This window comes from Amblyomma maculatum, chromosome 6 (assembly GCF_055883805.1).
Source record: "Amblyomma maculatum isolate TAMU_Amacu chromosome 6, ASM5588380v1, whole genome shotgun sequence".
Lineage (NCBI taxonomy): Eukaryota > Metazoa > Arthropoda > Arachnida > Ixodida > Ixodidae > Amblyomma > Amblyomma maculatum.
In genome coordinates, this window is record NC_139349.1 from 83,520,035 (window position 1) to 83,541,378 (window position 21,344).

Consider the following 21,344-nt stretch of genomic DNA (forward strand, 5'->3'; position numbering starts at 1 on the left):
ATTAACATTACTCCTGCAGCCGAAAAATTCTTTTTCAGACTTCACAGTGGGACTTTTGCCGGTTAAAGCATTGGTGCAAAAGAAATGTATTATTGTGCCCTGGACCGTGCACTGTCTTCTATGCAAAAAATGATGAAATCATTGAGTATGTTTTTGTTGTGTTTGAAGTACTGTGTTTTTAGGTGTGACTAGAGCAGTGCGCCTTGATGGACAGACCCTTGCACCCATTACCGCGCGTCGCCTCGAGAACTCGCCCCCTGTCCGCACCCAGCGGGACGCCCCCCTACGGCGGGTGTCTTTACCGTCCTCAAGTTCTGGGAAGCAAGTCCCACTCCCATTCGTCCTCAGTTTCCTCCGTTCTTCGGCCAGCCAGTTCGGCTTTCGCCTCGACCAACGCTGATCGCACCCTCTTGTCTGTTTAATAAACGCAGTACCGCGTATGTCTTCTCTACATTGACGACTCACAAACAGGACAGTTTTTTGCTCTACTGGAACGCAGTTTTCTTCTGGGAGGTCCTCTAAAGGATACTTAAGAAAAATGTTCTACTTAACCTTCACAGTTTCAGGTATCTTCCGACAGAAAACGAGGACGATATTCCTTATAATCATGCATAAATCATGCAGTCGAGAAGCTGCCACCATGGAGGGTCCTGGCGGCCGATGGCTTTCGTCTGAGCTTCGAAGACGTCGCTATTGTGTCGAAACACATGGAACATATGTTCGGCGTTTCCGCCCCGACGACGAGGTGGTGCTCCCGTCGACACTCGACGCCAAGGACTAAGTGGCAGCGGGACTAGAACGGCGTCAACTGCGGCTCGCCCGCTGTCTCAGGAAACCCATTCCTGTGCCCCCTCCCCCTTCTGCCACCGCCGATACCTGAACAAGAAAAAACGCATCAGATATCACGCTCACACTGCGACACTAGAGAGTTTTAGCTTACCGTGATCCGCGATCCGCTACTGGGATCCGCCACCGCGCGTTCCACTGCGCATGCCCAGATCCCCTTGCCGCCGATAGATGGCGCCACATACTGGATGTCTGCACACAGACCTGCCGCGTCGGGACCAAGCAGCTTGACCGCCCCGCCCACGCGCGGTAGAGAGCCACGGTGGCGGATCGAGGATCACGGTAAGCTAAATCTCTCTACTATTGCAATACCGTTAACTAAAATAATACCAAAGGGCGTGCGGCTACAGCTATCCCCTGGATGTCAACAGCGGCAAGGAAGCTGACCGGAATACGTTTCTCAACAGTCAGATAGCGTTACGTCTTGTGGGCCTAACCATAAGGCGCAGCCAACGAAATGCAAATGCTCTCCAATTGGAACATATTAAAGAAAGCTGTCGCCGCGAATCGGAACTCGCGGCAACAGAACTGAGCTAAGCGAGATCAAAGAGCGCGAAACAAAACAAATTAACATAAAGAAACTAAAGAAACTAAGCCAGAATGATGTGGTCCCTACGCCCTATGTAATGCCGCCTGTGGTCAATGATAAACCAGCCCTACTTTTGTCTAAATATAAAGTACCCCTTGCCAAACTTATGAGTCTACAATTAACCAATCTGCCATCGAGGCTGACAATGTCAGGGATGTGTCGAATCTGCCACATCTCTCGTTGGGAACGAATGTTGCTATCTAAGAATTTGACCTCCTTTTCTACAAAACAAAAAAAAAAAATTCTATGAGTACTTTTCATTCCAGGATTGAGATACATTTGCAAGGAGCCTACGACTCTATGAATACTTTCATAACCGTGAACCAAAGCATATAGTTAACATACCTGGGACGTCGATAACTCACAGACTCCAAAAGATCTCAGAGATAAACATTTACATGTTTATCAAATGTTTAACATTTACATTTACATGCTGCTCTTCAAAAGGATATCCTGGCCGTCTATACAATATCGAAGCTAAGAACAGCCAGAAACAACCTGTCATTCGAAGAACGCTATGCCATAGTCAGCAGTCAGAGATCCCTGCAACATAATTTGAGCGCATTTTTTTTTTGCTCATTTGTTGCAATTGTTGAGTTATGGCGATTCTATTACGAGTGGTCGTAACGCGCATGTTTCGGTATTTAATGTTTTAATTTGCACGAGAAGCAAAATCATGATACGGTGTCGGCACACAGAGGTGTTCTTTTTGCAGTATAGATATGACAACAGATGCGCGTTTGACAATTGAATAATAGCAAACGCACTGCATATTGTGTCCATTCGGAAAGATTTGTTACATCGCGTTCTGTTTTACGTTAAGTCAGTGAATGCAGCGTGTTTGCTTTACGCAAAGGCACTGCAAAGGAAATGACTCAAAAACCACCAACAGAGGCGCTGGTTACTACTTTGCATCACAGACTTTCACTACTCTCATAACGCATACACGTGGACCTGTGGATATATGCAGCAAAAGTTCGGCAGGCAAGAATTCAACGACGTCGTCACTCGCTCCTAGCTATTGTAGAATGCCTGAGGATAGAGGGAAAGGGGCAGTCATAGAGCGGGCCTGCGAGAAAAGCACAATGAATGGGAGGCATGGTGACAAAGGAAAGTCTCCTTCCCCTGTGTACTTGTGGCCTGTTTGTTCCTCATTCTATTTCTGCAAGGCGCCATGACAGATCTCTTCAACATCAGCAAAAACGTGATACAGCGAGCGGGAAACCATGAGAAGACATCTCCTGTGATGTTGCTCATGTAGGCTGTTTCGATTGGTCCCTCACGCGTCATCATTGAGCCAGTGAAATGAGAAAGTGAAAGCCCGGAAAATTGAGTTGAGGGCAATTTTCGCCTTGCTTGCATTTTGAAAATTCATTCTTTAATAAGTCCGGTTCTAGTGCATCTATTCATGTAATTCTTTTTTGATTCGGTATCTACGTGACATAAATAATTCCTCTAAAGCATATCGGACAAGCGTTGCAGGCCACTTTAAAACTGCGGACAAAGGTGTCTCTATTATTGTGACGGACAAGGCTGAATACTGAACAGGTTTCCGACAATGGGGAGATAAACATTTTTACATTAAATTGAGTGGCAATCCCACAAGAAATTTCGGAACCAGAATCAACAATCATTTAGAATCTCTGCTTCAAAAGCAAGATATATCCCAGGTTATGTTGAAAGCAATGAATGAAGCTCATCAGATCTGTCCCCGACCCACTCGACCTTCTCCTGAAAATTCACAAAACCAACCGTCACGGCCGCCCAAATATCTCAAGTAACTGTACACTTCCCGAAAATATTTTTAGCGTCCTTGAACCCCACTTGAAAAACATTACATCAACTATCTCTCTTTACATTCAGGGCACAAATAATGAACTTAGATGTACTCTATCAGTGCTATATACGCATGTTTGTGCATTACTTCACTGAGCGCAACTAAGGTAGAATGATATCCTTTATAGAAATGCTAATATATGAAAATACAATATATTGTAGGACGTTTATAATGCGTATCGCACCGCCAGTAATTATAGAGTGTTATGAAGAATTTTAGTTTATACGGTTATTTTGAGTTGTAACATTTAGAAAACACGGTACAATAGCGGGCAAAGACGCGAGATGCAAAAGACGAAAAAGAATCATATCACGTGTTTTTCTCAGTCATCGCGCTGTTGGGCGTGGCAACTGAACCTATCAGGCAATTAGACCAAACCAAAATGAATTATCTCTACTGTCACCGCCTACAGCGCAGTCGCTATGGGAACCGTTCTTAGTAACTAATTCTGTCACACTGAGCCTGGCATACAGAATACGCCGTAAGCGTCACCAAAAGGAGCATCGCGAAGGCTGCGTCATGCTAGAATTCCCGGGGCAGCCGAAGGCGTTCTTAAAAGCGTCAATATTCCTAAGCGGTATCACGCAACGATCGCTCCAGGAAGCGTAATTTGAAACCGAAACCTTTCCGACAGTGGCACACCACTTGAGGCAGGTGGAAAGGAAAAAGAGCCTCTGAGAACTTTCCTGGAGACTTGTCACTATCGTCCGTTTTTCTTCAAGTCCCACGTAGGCGTTATGCGCGGAAACCACGCCCGCGAAGTCCGCCACGTTCTCTGAGTCTGTTACGTCCTGCATTGAGTCATGTGATCGTCGCAGGCACGACATCTTCTCGTTGTAAAGCCGCCTGGACGCCTTAGACCACCAGTCACGCCGCTTGCCACTACCGTCCCACATGCTGCCCTCAAAATCAAACGCGTGGGCCATCTCGTGTCCGATGACGGAACCCAGGCCCCCGTAGTTGTAGGCCGTGGGTGCACCAGGCAGGAACACCGGAGGTCGCAGGATGGTTGCAGGTATAATCAACCCATTGCGCATCGGAAAGTATGCGGCATTCGTGGTGCGCAAGGAAAACTTAAAGCTGCTAACATTCTTCATCTCCCAATCAATGGTGAGTTTCATTGCGGACAGCCATGGCGTGAGGAAGTGCCCGGATACTTCGGGGTACCGCGCGTACACCTCGTTGAGCTCCATGTCGGTACCGAAGAATTTCGGATAGCCTATGTGAGCTCGGAGCGTGCGTACTTTCTCGAGAGCGGTGGACTTGGTTGCACTGTCCAGCCAGTCAGCGTGAAAAATCTCTTCGATGACAGATCGTCGCATGCGCTCCATTATTTGCTTCGCGGAAGCCACGGTGCTGTCAGGAACAACCTTGAACAAATAGAGCGAAAGCAGTGGCGCCTCCATAGCTCTCACTGTGGAACTCAGACAGTACAGATGAAAATACTGCAAACGTTTCGCCAAGGGCGGCGACGATAAGGGCACGATGGTACGCATCAGCTCCCACGCAGTCAATAGGCTAGTACCTGCCTCACCGAGATGAGAGTGAACTTTGTCGAAGTATTCCAGAGCGCTGACGCTGATTTGAACCTTGTGATGCTTCTGATAGAGGCCGCCGCTGTGTGTCGAAATGAGAGCTACCCAGCGGCCAGGTTCCACGCTGGGTGTATGGATGCCTATGCCCCCGACAGTCGAAAAAACCATGGTGGTAGCTTTGTCTAAAGTTTCTTTTGTGAGGAGGCTGATGGCTGCGTTCTCAGACAAGACTATATCAAGGGCTACTTTCAGAGCTTCTTCAGTGTGCTGAACCAAGCCCAGTGCATCCAGGTGTGATGGGTAGAAGGCGATCAATAGCTCCGAGCCTCGCTCACGAAACCAGGTCATCTGATGGACGTTAAGCGTAACTCTGATCTCTCGCGTACTCATGTACAGCTGAGAGTCATCCAGCGACAGGCCGAGAAGAGTGAGAAGATTGTACTTGAAGAACAGCAGCAGAATTTTGTCCAAGGCCTCCACTCCCGTCGGAAGGGGCACGGTGAGCCCGACGCTTTGAATGAACTGCCTTAGAGCAACGGAGTCGTCAACATTACCTTCCTGCACCTTGAGGCAGCTGTTGTACAAAGCGGCAGCCTTCTGCGCGGCCGTCTGTCCTTTCTCGGGGTACTGGACATACGAGAGGATTCTGAGGAGTTGACTGTACATCTCGTCTTGCATCTGCGCGATCGCCTGTCCAGAAGGGTGCGTGTACGCGCCACAGGCGAATGTGTAAAAGTTGTGGCATGGTTCAACTGAGATATCAGCGAAGGCCATGACAGCGTTCCAGATGCTGTAGTCAAGGCTCGTCCCTTCGCTGACAGCGGTCGATGAGACATGGCTGTCGCTTTTGGTGGACGCTGAGCTTGTTTTGATGCCCTCGCCTTCGCTGAGGGCTATGGGTACGAGAAGACATGCGACGACCATGGAGAGGAGCAAGACGACAAGAACACAGCAAAACAGGTTCTTTTTAACACGGCCCGCGTCAACTGCTTTAGGGTCGAACGAGCTTTCTTCTGATTCCTGCGCAGAAATAACACATCTGATTGTACAAATTCTGTATAGCAAGTATTAGAGCACTGCGTCGCGGAGAGAGTAATTTGAAATTACAGAGCACTAAACTATCGCCTGGTTGGATATGAGGCATCCGGATCTTGCTTTCGCTGACTGTAAACATTTCTTGTTAACTGGAGCCAAACAAGAGCGATTATGTGACCCAACGAATTTAGAAAGAATGCCGTATTTTAGACGTCGCCAGGCCTATAACTTTAGTGAATGTAATAACACTGCTTTCAATCACCTGGTGACGAAGTCTAAGCTATATTTCCAAGGACTTCATAAGCAAGATTATTGTAGCTGTAGAGATGCGTCCTGCTTGGTGGCGAAGAAGAAGGTGAGCCTGCTCTAGTTCCACCGAATCATATCAACTCACGCTCAAATGTGCGACATTAGAAAAAAAAACAAATCACTGGATGCAAAACAAGCCGGACATTTGGCGCTAGTTCCTTCCCGACTCCTCGATTTCGGTCATTCCTATTCAATTCTTCTTCTTTGTCTTCCTAAAGCGAATCGGGGTGTACTGCTTCTGGTGATGGTGGCGGTAGTGTAATTCGTGTACGAGTAAAGGTTTGGTTTGGTTTTGTGGGGTTTTAACGTCCCAAAGCAACTTAGGCTATGAGAGACGCCGTAGTGGAGGACTCCGGAAATTTCCACCACCTGGGGTTCTTTACCGTGCACTGACATCGCACAGCACACGAGCGCCTTGCTTTTCGCCTCCACCGAAAAGCTCCCGACGAGTAAAGGATTTCAGCTCATATGTCATAATTGAAACTGACCTTATCTCTGTTTTTCTATTCGTGCTTGACCTCCTCCTGTCTCTTATTTTGATTTTTGAAGCACGGCAGGCCTAATTGACGTTCCCTTAGAGTTTTCAACAGTTTGATTTCCATTTTATTGTTTGCTTCCAAGCTTGCCAAACATGTTTTGAAGGTTTGTAACACCACTAATTCCAAAGATTTCTCACGACAGACAGCGACCACTCCTTTGATTTGCTGAACTGTATGGCACGTTACGGAACAGCTTTTCGAAAGCTTATTCTAAGGTTCGCCGCTTTCCTAATAAATCAATCAATCAGGAAAAGAAAATGCACGGGCCTGCTACTGGCTCTGTAGCTGAGTCACCTCCGCTGCCATGATTGATTTATAAAACTGATTGATTTATAGGAAGGGAAAGGCGCGGTAACTGTCTCACTTGTTTTCTGTGGACACCTGAACCGCGCCGTAAGGGAAGGGAGGAAGGTGGGAGTGAAAGTAGAAAGAGAGAAAGAGGAGCCGTAGTGGAGGGCTGCGGAATAATTTCGACCATCTAAGGATCTTTAACTGCGCTGATATCGCACAGCACACGGACGCGCAGAAATAAAGATTCGAGTAAGCGACCACGTTTTTCAGCGACCACGTGGGCGTTCACACATGCCACTGCAGCCGCCGCGCCGAAGACGACCGTTGGAAGACGACGACCCTACAACGATGACGTGTGGTCACGTGGCCACGGGAGATCCCCGGCCTAGAAGAATATCCTCTAGGTGGCGTTGGGCACCTCCGCTGATTTATTTATAGGAAGGGAAAGGCGCGGTAACTGTCTCACTTGTTTTCTGTGGACACCGCAACCGCGCCGTAAGGGAAGGGAGGAAGGTGGGAGTGAAAGTGGAAAGAGAGAAAGAGGAGCCGTAGTGGAGGGCTACGGAGTAATTTCGACCACCTGGGGATCTTTAACGTGCGCTGACATCACACAGCACACGGACGCCTCTTCGTTTCGCCTCCATCGAAACGCAGCCGCCGAGGTCGGGTTCGAACCCGGGAACTCCGGACAGTAGTCGGGCGTCTTACCACTGCACCACCCCGGCGGGGCGCACCTCCGCTGCCTCGTTCGAACAGAAGAGAAAATAGAGAAGAAAAGGAAGAGGGAGAGAAAGAAGCGCGCCGCAACAGCCGTCGTCCACCACCGAAGCGGTGGCAATGACGGCCTGCAACAGATAAAAAATTGGTGGCAGGCTAGCCCCCGCTGCAAGCGGCGGTGACCCTATCCCAGCCCTATCAGGGCAAGGACCAGCCACCCTGGCGGCCTACAACAGATAAAAATTTGGTGGCTGACCAGCCCCCACCGCAAGCGGCGGTGACCTACCTACACAGCCCCATCAGGGCCAGGACCAGCCACCCTCTCCGACAAGTGTACGTTTGGATGGTAGGCCATCGCTCCTGTCGCGTGGCGTTCCTTTCCGCGCGTTTAAGTGTGGGATTGCAGATGGCAGGAACGCTAGACAAGATAAGACTTCTCAGGCTTTCGCCTTTCACTACTTTAGTCCCTAAAGCCCCTCGTTTTTTTTTTTTTTGTTTGTTTTTTTTTTTTTTTTCATTTCGCCACTGATTCCACGTCAACGCCAGAGCGCATCAGTTTATTCAACAGATTATAAATAAAAGACTTCGCTACGTTTAAAAAGGTGGCAATTTCCAAGTCACTGTCGACGGGCTGCATGACGTCATGAGACCATGTGATATGAACGAAATCGTATAAGCTGCATACGCGGGCAGCTGTTTTGAAGAGAGAGGTAGATATGGGGACCGAACTCTCTGGGACCCTGGGATCCTGAGCGATACAAGCTACTAAATTACATGTGGTGGTGGCCAACGGCAGATTGAGACATCGAACACCGTGGGAGTGCACATCAGTCATGCCAGTACAGTGTACTAGAATATTCTAGTACACTATAATGCCAGTAGTATTCACATGAGGAATTGAGTATTTAGCGTCCAGATATGGCTCGTGGGGTTTGAGGAACACTGTGGTGCGCGGGCTCAAGATTAAGTGACTTCGAGTTCTTTACCGTGGCCTTATATCGCCCGACGCACGGGCATCTTTTGCATTTCAATAAAATATTGCATTTCAAAAGCTTGAAGCTTTATACGGGACATAAAATGATTTTTTACAAACGGTTCTAACAAACGCTGGAGTAGGGACATTCCGGTCATGTCATGACTCCTCGAGATGGATTACAGTCGGTTCGTCGCAAAAAACAACATTGTTTGTGTTCCACCTGAAGACACACCTGCTTCTGTAGCTTCCTGTGTGGAATCGGATGCACGATCAGAAGCCTTCCTGTCTTACGTCAATGTGCCATGGTTGAAGTCCTCCGTCCGCATGCAGAGGCCGCAGAAAAAACATTGATATCCGCTACGTCAAGGGAGACCAAGCTACCGCTCGTGTTGTGTAATTTAAACATTGCTCCGAAGTTTTGGAACTGAGTGAGCAGGGAGTTATGTTTTATCGCATATGTTATCATACAGCTTGACCGTACCAGCCTCGGTCACACTTATTCTACGTATCCTGACCAATAAAAAGGAGCCCTTTACAGCGCTGCCTTAATGTATCAATTCAGAGCTCTCTCAATGTCAATAAATTCGCTAATATAGACCGAGTAGACGACTAATTGAACTCAGATCACCTGAAACTCTATCGAATATTCCCACTTCAGCTAAACCGAACAGCCAAAAGCTATCTGTTAATGAATGCTTGCAAAAGAACTTTGATTTGGTCTAGTCGCCTGCAATTCATGGTTAAAAAATCGCAGCCCAAAAGAGACAAAGACATAAACGCAAGAACAAATAAGACAGGACAGATGCTGCACTTCCAACTGAATTTTATTTGAAAAGGTTTGATGCTTAAATATGCAATGGCGCACATTAAAAAATCGTGAAATGTGGAATGATGATGGAGCAGATGAAGAGGACCACCGCCGCCGTGCACAAGCTCACCGCCCGGGGTCAGGGGATTTCCCAGAAGACTGCGCTGCGCCTCTACAACGCAGCAGCCGTGGGGGCGATTCTCTACGCACTGCCACTCGTGACGGTGCGCAAACCATCGTGGAGAGCACTGGAGGTGCAGCATCGCAAAGCGCTGCGAACCTGCCTTGGCCTGCCGAGTAACTCTCAATGCGAAGCGACACTCGCCGAGGCAGGCGCGTGGCCACTGCAGCGACAGGCCACACAGCGAGCGCTGCACCACATAGACCGCCTTCACCGCGCACCAGACGGCGGCGAACTCCTGCAGCGCCTTCGGAATTTCCCACGCTCTAGAATGGGTGCGGCGCTGCAGGAGTATGACCAGCTGACGCGTGCCACGCCCCCCTACGGCCTCTGCTCCCCCTGGCCCCTCACGACGGAGGTACAGCGCGAGATCATCGGCATCGCGGGAAAACGCAGCACACCACTCTGTGCGGTGCAACAGCTAGCCAGAACCGTCATACACGAGCAACTAAGCGACCACCTGCTTGTTTTCACTGACGGCTCCGTGGCGAGAGAAAGCTGCTCGCTCGCCGCAGCGGCCACCATCCCTGTCCTACAGTTGCACCGCCAGCAAAGAGTGACACACCGGGGCTCTTCGACCACGGCGGAACTACTGGGCCTTCGCCTGGGCCTTGACCTATTGCTCACCATGGCTCCGCCACCTCCCAGGTGTGCACTGCTGTGTGACTCCCGCGCCGCCCTCAGCCGCCTGCAGACTCCCGGCCGTGGCACACCGCTGCTGCGCGCGATACGCGAGCGCCTCGAACACCTCGCAGAACGAAAGTGCAGCATTCGCGCGCAGTGGGTGCCCGGCCACTGCGGCATACACGGCAACGAGCAAGCCGATGAACTCGCCACCGCCGCACATCAACTCCCTCCCAGCGACGAACTTCTCGCTTTGGAGGACGTGCGCGCGGTAATCTATGACCACCTCCGTCAGCAACACCCGGACCCACGCATCGCGCGAGGAGAGCGCATCCCTGCTGTCGGCGCGCGCTCATTGTCACGCCTACAGCGTGCAATGCTCATCCGAGTGCGCGTCGGCTGCGTGTGGCCCGGGGTAAGACGGGTGCGCCCCGGACTATCGTCGAGCGACGTGTGTGGTGATTGCGGTGCAGTGGAGACATTAGAGCACATGCTGCTTCGCTGTACCGCATCCGCAGAGCCACGTCGCGAGATGCTCACGGCTTATAGGGCGCTCGGAATCATCCCGGACAGCATCGAGACGCTCCTGTGGCCGCGAGGCAGTGCGCGCACCCGTGACAGGGCAATGGTGAGCCTCTGTGCGTTCATCGAGCGGGCGGGCTTGAAGCCTCGCTTGCTCTTCGCCAGGTAGTGCGTGCGTGACCTGAACGCTCCGTGTGTGCTACCTTGGACGTATGCTGCCGGGCGCCCCACCCCGGCAGCTGGTGCATTGTGTCGCGCGCGCGATCTGTCTGCGACAGGACGCTACGTGCGCGCGACTATGTATATACATCAATGATATCACATATATATGTGTATATATTTTATAAACAATTGCAGAGGCCGCTCGCGCGCAGACATTTGTGGACAGTGCTCGGACACTTGCGCGCGAGCGATGCGAACTCGTTGAGCGTCTTTACTTTGTAAATAATGTAAAAAGCTCCCCTGTCCTTTCTTCCTATCGCTCCCCTCTCTACTTCCCCTTGCTATCCTCTCCCTATCCCCTTTTCCTTCCCGCCGGCCGCAGCTCAAGTGCTTCAGTTTGTTAGATAGCAGTTGCCGCGGCCGGCAATACTCTTTTCCTTCTTTTTGATTATTTTTTTTTAAATAATAAATCAACCACTACCACCACCACCAATTGCAATGAATTGCATATAGACACTGCCCTGGAAAAAGCTTGTCCACATAAATTGCTCGAAAACGCGAATAAGCAGGTCGAGTGGCTGCGCGTGGCTGCCTTCCTTGTAGAAAGAATTTCAACTGTTTGTGAGGGCTTACCGCAGAAAAGAAAGATAAGCGTGAAAGAAGGGAATCGAGAAAAGAAAAAGAAAAGGACTCAAATAATTTCTTTTCACAGAACCTTAAGAAAATATCTAGCCGTTCCAAGATTAGCATAGTTTTATCTGCATAATGCAAGCTATAAAAATTTGCTCGATTATGAGAAGAAAGAAAAAGGTGCCGTTCAAAATTAAACATGCTAGCAGGTTCACTAGATGTATTACTAATGTCATCTTGATGTAGAGTTTTTTTAGCGCAAAGACAAGGACAGGAAAGGCGAGACGTACACACGTCCTTGTCTTTGTTTGCGCTGAAAAACCCCTACATCAAGATGAACTACCAACTCGCCCAGCAGGAAGTTTTAATGAATACCAATGTCATCTACAGCTTTCCTCTGAGGAGAAAAAAAAAAGTGCACATCGCCCAACTGGCGGCTGTTTCAATGAAAAAGCTCCCGAACATCAAAAGAAGTCATCACACGTAGTGACGGACTCCCAACCAGCCTGCAGGGACTACCTGGCCGGAAAACCTCACAGAAGAGCGTGTGCAATATTACGTTCCATCTCCCAGACGCACACAATTACATGGACACCTGGACACGAAGGCCTAGAAGGAAATGAGGTAGCGAATGATCGAGCCCGAGCTCTCACAAACCGGGCGGATCCCCATCCCTACCCCACCCCTCTCCTAGGACCCTACGGCGACAGGCTGGAACACCTACGGTTAGAAAGAAAAATTTTCTCGCCACCACACAAACAACTTTCTTCCTCGGACGCTATAGACTGGAGAAAAATACAAACAAACACATTCCCTAATCTTCACATTTTAAATAAGATAAGCCCAACAAAATACACGAGTTACTGTCCTTGGTGCGGTGCAAGCCCCACACTCTATCACATCTCTTGGGAATGCCAGGACAAACCTGACCTAACGTTACTAGTGCCATGCCCGACACACGAGCAGTGGGAGGCGGCCCTGACCAGCGGCAACCTGGACCAGCAAGCCTGGATTATCCAGCTAGTCCGCAAGTTAGTTGCTGCCAGCGGAGCCCTGGACTAGGGGCACCGACCACCCAGCTCCTGCGAATTCTTACTGATTGTTATGCTCATTAAAAGTTTTCTCTCTATCTCTCTCCCGAACACTGCGACCTTGTAAAGGATGAAATAAGTGGGCGTCTTGCTGTCCCCTGCCGTAAATGCAAATATGAACCCATATTTGAAAAACGGGTTCTTATCCCTCCAAAGGACAGGCTTGAGCTCGAAGTAATAGAAGATTTTCATATTAAAAAAGCAGGTGATAATTGCAGCAGTACGCCGTCGTTATGTTTGCAACATAATTAAAGGCCTTTTTGGACAACTGTTTTTGGATTTAATGTCAGAGCGTCGATTGCATTTAGGTGTCAAACCTTTTCAAATAAAATTCAGTTGGAAGTGCAGTACGTCTTTTAGCTGTCTCATCTATTCCTTCACTTGTGCCTTCGTCTTTCTTGTACCTCTAATTTTTCACCACAGCAAATGCCTATCAGATGAATCATGTACCCTTTAGATTAAGACTTTTCTGTCGGGTAGGATTCTTTTAGGCTTTCAGTTTTCGCATTGTGTCTCTAGCATTTAAGAAAGAGTATCAGCGGTGAATGTAGAGGCCACTAGGGTGAAATTCTTTGCCAAATGTGGCAAATGATTTTGAGAATCGTAGTACTGAATTGTATTTTTCAAATTTCGTTTATGGGGATTTCATTGAACCATCTCAAGTAACATAAACAAGAGGTGGAAGTTCGAGACACCACCTGTGCGCATTACGCCTTCGTGTTTTTAGTATTCGTCATTTTTTTTTTCGTCACAACGAAGTGCATTCTTGCGGCTGCTCACAACCCGTAGACACGGCGTCCGCGTCGTTGTTGACACGTCCGAAGCGATTGTTTGCCTCGAAGTCTCCCTCGTTGGCCTCCACCTGCTTCCAGAATGCATCGAAGTCCAGTGCCGGCCCATGGCCTCCGTACTCTTCGGGCAGCATCGCTGGCGGGATCTCTTCGTGCAGTCTCTCAAAGTTTTCGCCATGGAACTTCGCCTACATAAAAACACAAACAAAAACATTTCTAATGAAAGGAACCTGTAATCGCTCATAAAAGTATAAACACGCCGACAATAATAATAATAATAATAATAATAATAATAATAATAATAATAATAATAATAATAATAATAATAATAATAATAATAATAATAATAATAATAATAATAATAATAATAATAATAATAATAATAATAATAATAATAATAATAAGGGGTTCACAGGAAGGGAAAGGCGCAGTATCTGTCACACTTGTAGCTGCGGACACCTGAACCGCGCCGTAAGGGAAGAGAGGAAGGTGGGAGTGAAAGTGGACAGAGAGAAAGAGGAGCCGTAGTGGAGGGCTACGGAGTAATTTCGACTACCTGGGGATCTTTAAACGTGCGCTGACATCGCACAGCACACGGACACCTCTTCGTTTCGCCTCCATCGAAACGCAGCCGCCGAGGTCGGGCTCGAATCTGCTGAAGCACTTTTCCTTTCTTTGTAGCAAAGATCTCGCAGATTATCGTCCGTAGCGCTAAGCTAGATGCTGGATGGTAAATGCCGAGTGCTTCAGCGAGCACTAAGAAAATTGCTGAAAGTAAGGATTGTGAAATATCTTAAACATGTATTTTGAAAAACGACTCACCGCCAAGGGGATTGTAATTTGCTGTAAAATTTTATTTGTATATAATGCTTTAACTCAAATTTACTAGTTAGCTTTTTATTATTTCAATTCTATGTCTAGAGACATTGAGTTTCTGGAAGTCGTGGTCTGGAAGAAGCCATATCAGCTTTTGAGACGAAAAAAAAAAAAAAGTTTTGCTAAGCCCAGCAGCGCGAGGAAGTCTCCAAACTTTATCACACAAAACCGGAACTTGGGGAATCAGCTATTGAGAAACTTCTGAGGAAGCGCGAGATCCTCTGATAAGGTGCCGCAGTTACTGCAGAGCCGGATTCGAACTGTATATGTTCTACCATGCTCTATTATGCACTTCATATACTTCCGTCACTCTCATAAATAGCCATCACACAGTTGAACATAGCTCTCCTTTCCCGGGCATTACGCTACAAATAAATCTGTATAAATGACGTGTTATAAAATTTTATGCAATTCTTATTCGGCGAAATAATCCCTGCGGTTCGCCAGCGCATGTGCTTGTCCACCGAGCTTCGAACGCATGTAATGCGTTCAGTTTCGACCTTCTGTAGACTGCGCTTTGCTGGACTACAGAAAATTGGTTTATTTTAGTTAAGAAAAAAAATTAATATAACATCGTCTTATCCTGTTTACGTCTTCTAACTTCCCATTGGCTCACTAACCACTCAGGTGGGATAATAAAGAAGTTAACCCTGCGGTTTTCAGTATTTATCGGCATCAGACGAGAGCGGTATATAGACCTCGTTCTTCAGAAATTACGCAGCTAAACATCGGGTGTATGTCACTGGCAAATATTACTTGGCAGCTGACATGGCCGAGTTTTGAGTGGTCGTCGGGTTGAGCGACACCACGAGATACGAGACATGGCTGTATAGGAGGGAGCTGCCAACTGACGCCTCTCCTTTGGCATATGCGCCCCGTCGGGGTGGCGCAGTGGTTACGGCGCTCAACTACTGTGCCTAAGGAAGCGGGATCGAATCCCGGCCTCGGCGGCTGCGTTTCCTTGGAGGCGAAACGGAGTGCCGTCCGTGTGCTGTGCGATGTCAGTGCACGTTAAAGAACCCCAGGTGGTCGAAATTTCCGGAGGCCTCCACTACGGCGTCTCTCATAGCCTGAGTCGCTTTGGGACGTTAAACCCCACAAACCAAACCAACCCATCTCCTTTGGCATATGCGATGGAGAGGAGAATTGCGCCTTCCGGAATCATTCTATCTCGAGTCGAGCACGCTGCCCCACGCAGGCACTTTCGAACGGCTTGGTTAAGAGTTACGTTAAACTTTTGTCGCGTGCTTTTATATCTATAAAAAATATGACTGGGGGTTAAGAACTAAGGATGAACTAACCGAGGCGCAGAAAAACTTGGCAGTCACTGTAGAAACTACATTGGAGGAATGTTTGCGCTGCTGTGACGTTTTGTCATTTCTACTTTTTATTTCACCCTACTTCCCAAACACTAATTTCCAGTGCTGCGTTGTTAATGAGCGCTGGTTGGTCGTATGTATGACGTCATTAGACATGGTATGTCGTCACGGATAAATTACGTCACATAGCATCGCTAACAAACCTTAATTATTAGGGTAATTAAATAATTATGAATGTTAATTACCTAGCTACACAAAACAAGGGATTATTTACCATTGATTAATTATGGTGAGTAAGTATTTCCTAATAGTTATCAATAATAATTGTCATCGAAAAATAGCACACAGGTTCATGACTTGTAACTAATGACTAAGGCCAATAACTCTGTGTTGATTAATCACTGTCTTATATATATTACACTGCTCTTCGGATCATGACTGGTGACGTCGCAAACTGATGACGTCTAGTTCCAGAGATACATTTTGCGGACACTTCCGGTGCCGCATAGCCTGGTAAGGCTTTCGCCTTAATAAAGGGCTACTGATTAGGTGAACAGCATTAAACTGCAGTTAAGCGAACGATAAGCCACTAGGCTAGTCATAGACGGGAGCCAATAATGCTGCTGTGTCACGTCCTCAAAGGCAGAGATTAGGCATGCCCTCAATTTGATTTAAATAGTTTCTTAGGAATACTGGTGTGCGCCTCGGCTGACACTTTTCCTGGAAACATTTGGTTTTTGTTCTGAACTAACTGTACTTAGGAAGTGTTTAAACCATTCGCTGAAACACACTGAAACGACACCGCTTCGTTTTGTGTCTGTTACGCGGCACGTTACTTACCCGTTGCACTAGTTTGGATTTCATGAAGGGCCTGACGAGCGTGAAAAGCATGTCAAACGCGTATGACTGCCTCACGACGTGGACCATTTTCAGCCGTATTGGCATGCAATCCTGGAACCAGAGAAAGAGGCACACTGTCACAGAATGTTGGTAGCGTAACTTCATGTGCGTTCGGTGCAAGATATATTTCGTTTCATCTGTGGTCATGGTGTATATTTGCCCTCGCACTTGCAATGGACACCTTCTTTCTGATGACAGTAAGCAATATGAGCGTGTGGAGTCGATTGATATTATACACGGTCCCAAACAACATGTATCAAAGTTTTTTCAAACCAAAATGAATTGCACGTTAAAATTTACTGAATGCACGCGTTAGTTGGTTTAAATCCCCCAATTTGAGAATTAGTCGGCAGTGGGTGAATAACTATTTAAATATCAGTTTGAACGCTCAGGTGTGATTTATAACAAAGTCGTCGACTTTAACGGAGATGGTCATACCTATTGATGTTTCTAACGAATTAGACTTAGCTTTACACTTGCTGTTTAGTTGGCTCGTCCTCCACGAACTTTCATGAAGCAGCACGGAAAAGGGAAACAGACGAGAATGACGGACTATAAATTATCAGCGTTTCTGTCCGCTTTGTCCTCCTTTATTTTAGACTTTTGTCCTTTTTCCCGCTCATTCAGCGAAGATCTTAGCGTTATACGTTTTTTTTTTTTTTTAAGGTTCGAAAAATGCCATGCAAAAGCGTAAACCTTGTTGTCAAGTACACCGCGATAACAGCGCTCTCACCCGCGACTTGGCAAAGTACTGCCAGATTCGCACCTTGTTTTGCAGCCACTGCAGGGTTTTGCGTTGCTGATTGTTTCGATATAAGTGCCAGCGGCTACAGCCTACAAGCCGTAAAAGTGCGCTGTTAACAGCCGTAGACGTAATCTCGCAATCGCCTGCAAGGTGATCTTTCTGTCGTGACTCTTGGGCAGCGCAGATGGGGCGATTCTGGTACCATTTTAGCAAGTCGCGGATGAGAGAGCTGTGCTCGCGGCGCTTTCAGGCCCAAGGCGTACAATTTTTTAAGGATGTAATGCTTTTAACTCCCGTTGTCTCCACGACCTTGGGTTGACGTCGAGTCAACAAGGAGGGCGAACATCCGGGAACTTAGTACCCATCATCCGCGAGCTGATTCCCCTTCATTCCAGAGCCGAAACGTGAACATTCGGGCAAGAACGACATTTTACGAGACAAGTTCTCCGCTATCTAAGGCTTCCGTGCCCTTTCCAACGATGCGCCGCAGTGCCACACGCTCACGCTCGTATTGCCGCGAATTACTGCAATTTGCATTTGTTCCTGCCAGCAGCGTGCAGCTTTATCACTTTGCTTGTAACGCGCAGAATGGTCTATACAAAGGCGCTAACGTTTTGTTATTTTGCTTGTGCAAGCTCAAAGCCGCAGGACACGGCTTTGACATTTTCTTTGTCACCCAAGATGCATGGAGATGTATATAGAATGATTGTAGTCACTCGAGTCTGCTTCTACGCTGTTCCAAGTTATTCTTGTCACTTGTCGCGGTTTTATTGCGTTAGCAATACTGCGCCAGGTTTCAGCCCGTCGTGTAGTCATGGGAAGGGCCACGTTTGACTTTCCGCCACAGCCGAGCCAAATACGGCTCTAACCAAGCCGTATGAAAGTGCCTTAGTGGTCTATAGGGGTAACGTGAATGCCAGGGCCCTGGCAGGCTGATTCTGACATAACCGTCTCATGTGCAACGAGAGACCCAAGTTGGAAGCTCCTGCCAGCCCACATATAAAGCCCCGCTTTAAGCAATCTGGAGACTTCAACAAAGACACAAGAAGAGACAATGCTTTCATTGAAGCGGTGAAGACAAAGTATCTGCTACAGTTAAGCTATCTTCAACTGAGAAGTACAACGCAGTGGGGAAACAGTTTGGACCTTGTGTTATACAGACCTGCAGCAGAAGATGGACATGTGATTAACCAAATTGAGACCAAGACTCATTACTTTACAGACCAACCGTAGTGTGTTAATTAGGACTAATAAAGGCAAAGAAGACTAGCCGCTCATTTGTGTGCCATTTCTTTACCCATAGCTAAACATCTCAAGCTTCACCATGAGGTACACTACATGCTGAACCCTAATCGCAGCCATGGAGGTATTGCTGATGCAATTCAACCTGCTTTAACCAGAGCTAAACCACAGCCAGTTTTTTATCTAGAACAGGGGTCTCAAACTCTTATTTGCTATGTAGGCCGCAGATAGAAATGAGCCGGAACATTTAATTATACGATAGAAATAAAAATAAAATAAAACAACAAATAAAAAAATATAAATACACCAAAATGCCTCTTTCCCAAACCGCACCTTCCAATTCTACGGGTAAAAGAAAAGCGATGCATGCTAGATTCTTTCCAGACGTCGGACGGGCATCACTTCAAGATAGCTTGGAGCTAGCTGCTGAAAACAACAGTTAAGGGCTTGTTGCTTATCCGCCAAAGGAAAAAAAGGAGTGAACTTTGATATGAAAGAGGCGGCGGATTGTACGGCGCTGTGCTTTTTAAGGTAGTTGAGGTCCGTTCCAAGTTCACGCAAATCAAAGTGCCAAGTATAATAAATAGTTGCTTATCCCCCAAAGGAAAAAAAAAAGAGTGGATTTTGATAAAAAAGAGGCGGTGGGTTGTACAGCGTTGTGTTTTTTAAGGCAGTTGAGGTCCGTTCCAAGTTCACGCAAATCAAAGTGCCAAAGCATATTTTCATTTCACGAAGAATGCATGACGTCCGGGAACGAGGCTTTCCAGTTGATTTTATTTGAAATATTAATATGGTGGTAACGTTTACTCGTGAAGCAGCCATGTACGTTCGGAATAAAGGCTGAACATTCAAGGCGATAGCCTTTCTAAGCTCGTGGTGAAAATATCGCGTGCGCAAGACTCGTGCCCGAGATTTGTTAGCGAGATTATGCAAGATGTGTCCGTCCGCGAGACATCGCAATAGGTTCTGACGTCGAAAGTATGTCGACGTTCTGCTACTTAGGCCTAGTCCCAATGAAAAGCTCCATAGGGCCATGTGCAAGTCAGTTCAACCTCGCATGTCGAGAATAGGAATCCCGGGACACCGATGTCGCCCACAACGAAACTATAGAAAAGAAAAAGAGAAATAAATCATAACCAGTACGCAAGCACTCAATATAGAAGAAAAAGAGAAGCAGAAGAGCAGGAGGAAAGGCTTTTGCGATTGAGCTTTTAAGAGAAGCTAAGTGCAATCTTGTAATTCTTTATAGATGGCACGGGCCGCATGCGATCCATGAACTGCGTGTTTGAGACCTCTGATCTATTTCTTTGCCGACTTTAAATTGAGTGATGATGAGTGCGACAGGCATGCTTAGTTCGATGACTAAAGCACGCTCGGTGTTATCCCCGCCGCCGAGTTACTCAATTCTTTTGCGGGTGCGAGTTATCCCAATAAAGAGTTCCTTTCAGTGCAACGCTAGTCTCTTTGTTGCCTCCGGCGTCCTCACTACCACGTGGCACCAGGTGGAAGTGCTGCTGTTCATGGTAGGGACACTCCTTATAACCCGTGACAACAATCCTCAACGTGTCGCTCCGGAGGAGTTTTCTACAGTGTACCGAGCCAGCCGCCGAGTCTAAGGCTTTCCACCTGAACACGGGCTGATACCGCCCCCCCCCCCCCCCCCCCCCCCCCCCCCCCTTGACATCGGACATCGGAAGGAAGCCTCAACATATGCGATGGCCCAGCCAGCACCGTCGGTTCCTATTGAAAGCGACATCCCCGAACGGTGCCCATTTTCCACGACACCACGAGTACGCCGGCAGTCGAGGCGGCAGGAATTCGAAGCGCGTTCTGGCATTTGGAACCAAGTCATTATGCGGTGTCAGAAAACGACCATGAGACAAGCCTTCTAAGCCACCACTCCCCAAGGAATCTCGGCCGTCTGACAAAGACGGATGGGCAAGGCCGCCCTTCTGATTATTTATCTTATCTTAATAATGTTTTTCTATGCAATATGCTATTCTATGCGGCGCCAGTTCATGGCGTTTCTTCCTTTCGCAGGTGGGAGCACATACGCTTGAAGAGCACTTGAACGCGCTTCGTCTCCTACATTCTTATCAGGGTGCACCGTGTCGGGGACGCCTGCGCTTCTGCATTTTCTGCATTTAAATGTCGTCACCGTCACAACTGCGTAAGCCGAACAATGGAGCCTGCTGAAAGGAGGAGTAGAAAGTGTATTGCGGGCAGCTGTTGGTGCTCACAGCCATTTTGCCTTATATTTCGAACAATCTTATATAACCTGAATTGCTAGTAACTATTACGTGCTACTTTGTTACACCTTTTATGGCTCTCAGTCCCCCTTCCATTAATTACCTGTCCATTCGTTTATGGCAGAGGTCACTTTCCAAGCCTGCAAGCAACATTTCAATCTGTGCCGCATACGTGTTGAGCTTAAATTCTCCGTATGCAAATTAAGAATATAGGTTGCTTCTTACCTGAATGTATTCAAAGGCGCTTCTCAGGAGGCCTATGTTCATACTCAAGCTCAAGAGCTTGTCAGCAGTGAATCCCCCAAAGTCTACCAAGAGCACGATTCCTAGAGTTTGCATCACGGGGTTGCATGCCATGTGTTCATAGCAGATCATGCCAGCACGATGGTAATCCATGTAGGGAACTTCTTCAGGTACCCACATACCTGCAGCAAAAGGCGCAGTAGATTACGAAACATGGCACTGCGTGTCACGCTTTACGTACGCCCCTAAGCAAACGAACCCAGAATCTAGTTACCCAACTTGCTATC

The 21,344-nt window shown here is 47.6% G+C and overlaps 2 protein-coding genes across 2 annotated transcripts in view; both read right to left on the minus strand.

Annotated features, from left to right (window-relative positions):
* Window positions 1–804: 804 nt before the first annotated feature.
* On the minus strand, window positions 805–6,996 carry LOC146186130 (endothelin-converting enzyme-like 1). The gene is made up of 3 exons (XM_084607990.1): window positions 6,985–6,996; window positions 4,001–5,827; window positions 805–876 (listed from the first exon to the last, which is right to left on the minus strand). The coding sequence occupies exons 1-3, from the start codon at window positions 6,994–6,996 to the stop codon at window positions 805–807; spliced, it is 1,911 nt and encodes a 636-aa protein (XP_084464116.1).
* Window positions 6,997–12,960: 5,964 nt separating this feature from the next.
* Window positions 12,961–21,344, minus strand: part of LOC146186131 (alpha-tocopherol transfer protein-like) — a 20,161-nt gene continuing 11,777 nt past the window's right edge. Inside the window, exons 3-5 of the mRNA XM_084605626.1 lie at window positions 21,040–21,239; window positions 16,519–16,629; window positions 12,961–13,671 (exon numbers count right to left, since the gene is read on the minus strand). Of these exons, the coding sequence (XP_084461752.1) occupies window positions 13,441–13,671; window positions 16,519–16,629; window positions 21,040–21,239 (542 nt within the window). The 3' untranslated portion in view covers window positions 12,961–13,440. The remainder of the gene's footprint in view (window positions 13,672–16,518; window positions 16,630–21,039; window positions 21,240–21,344) is intronic.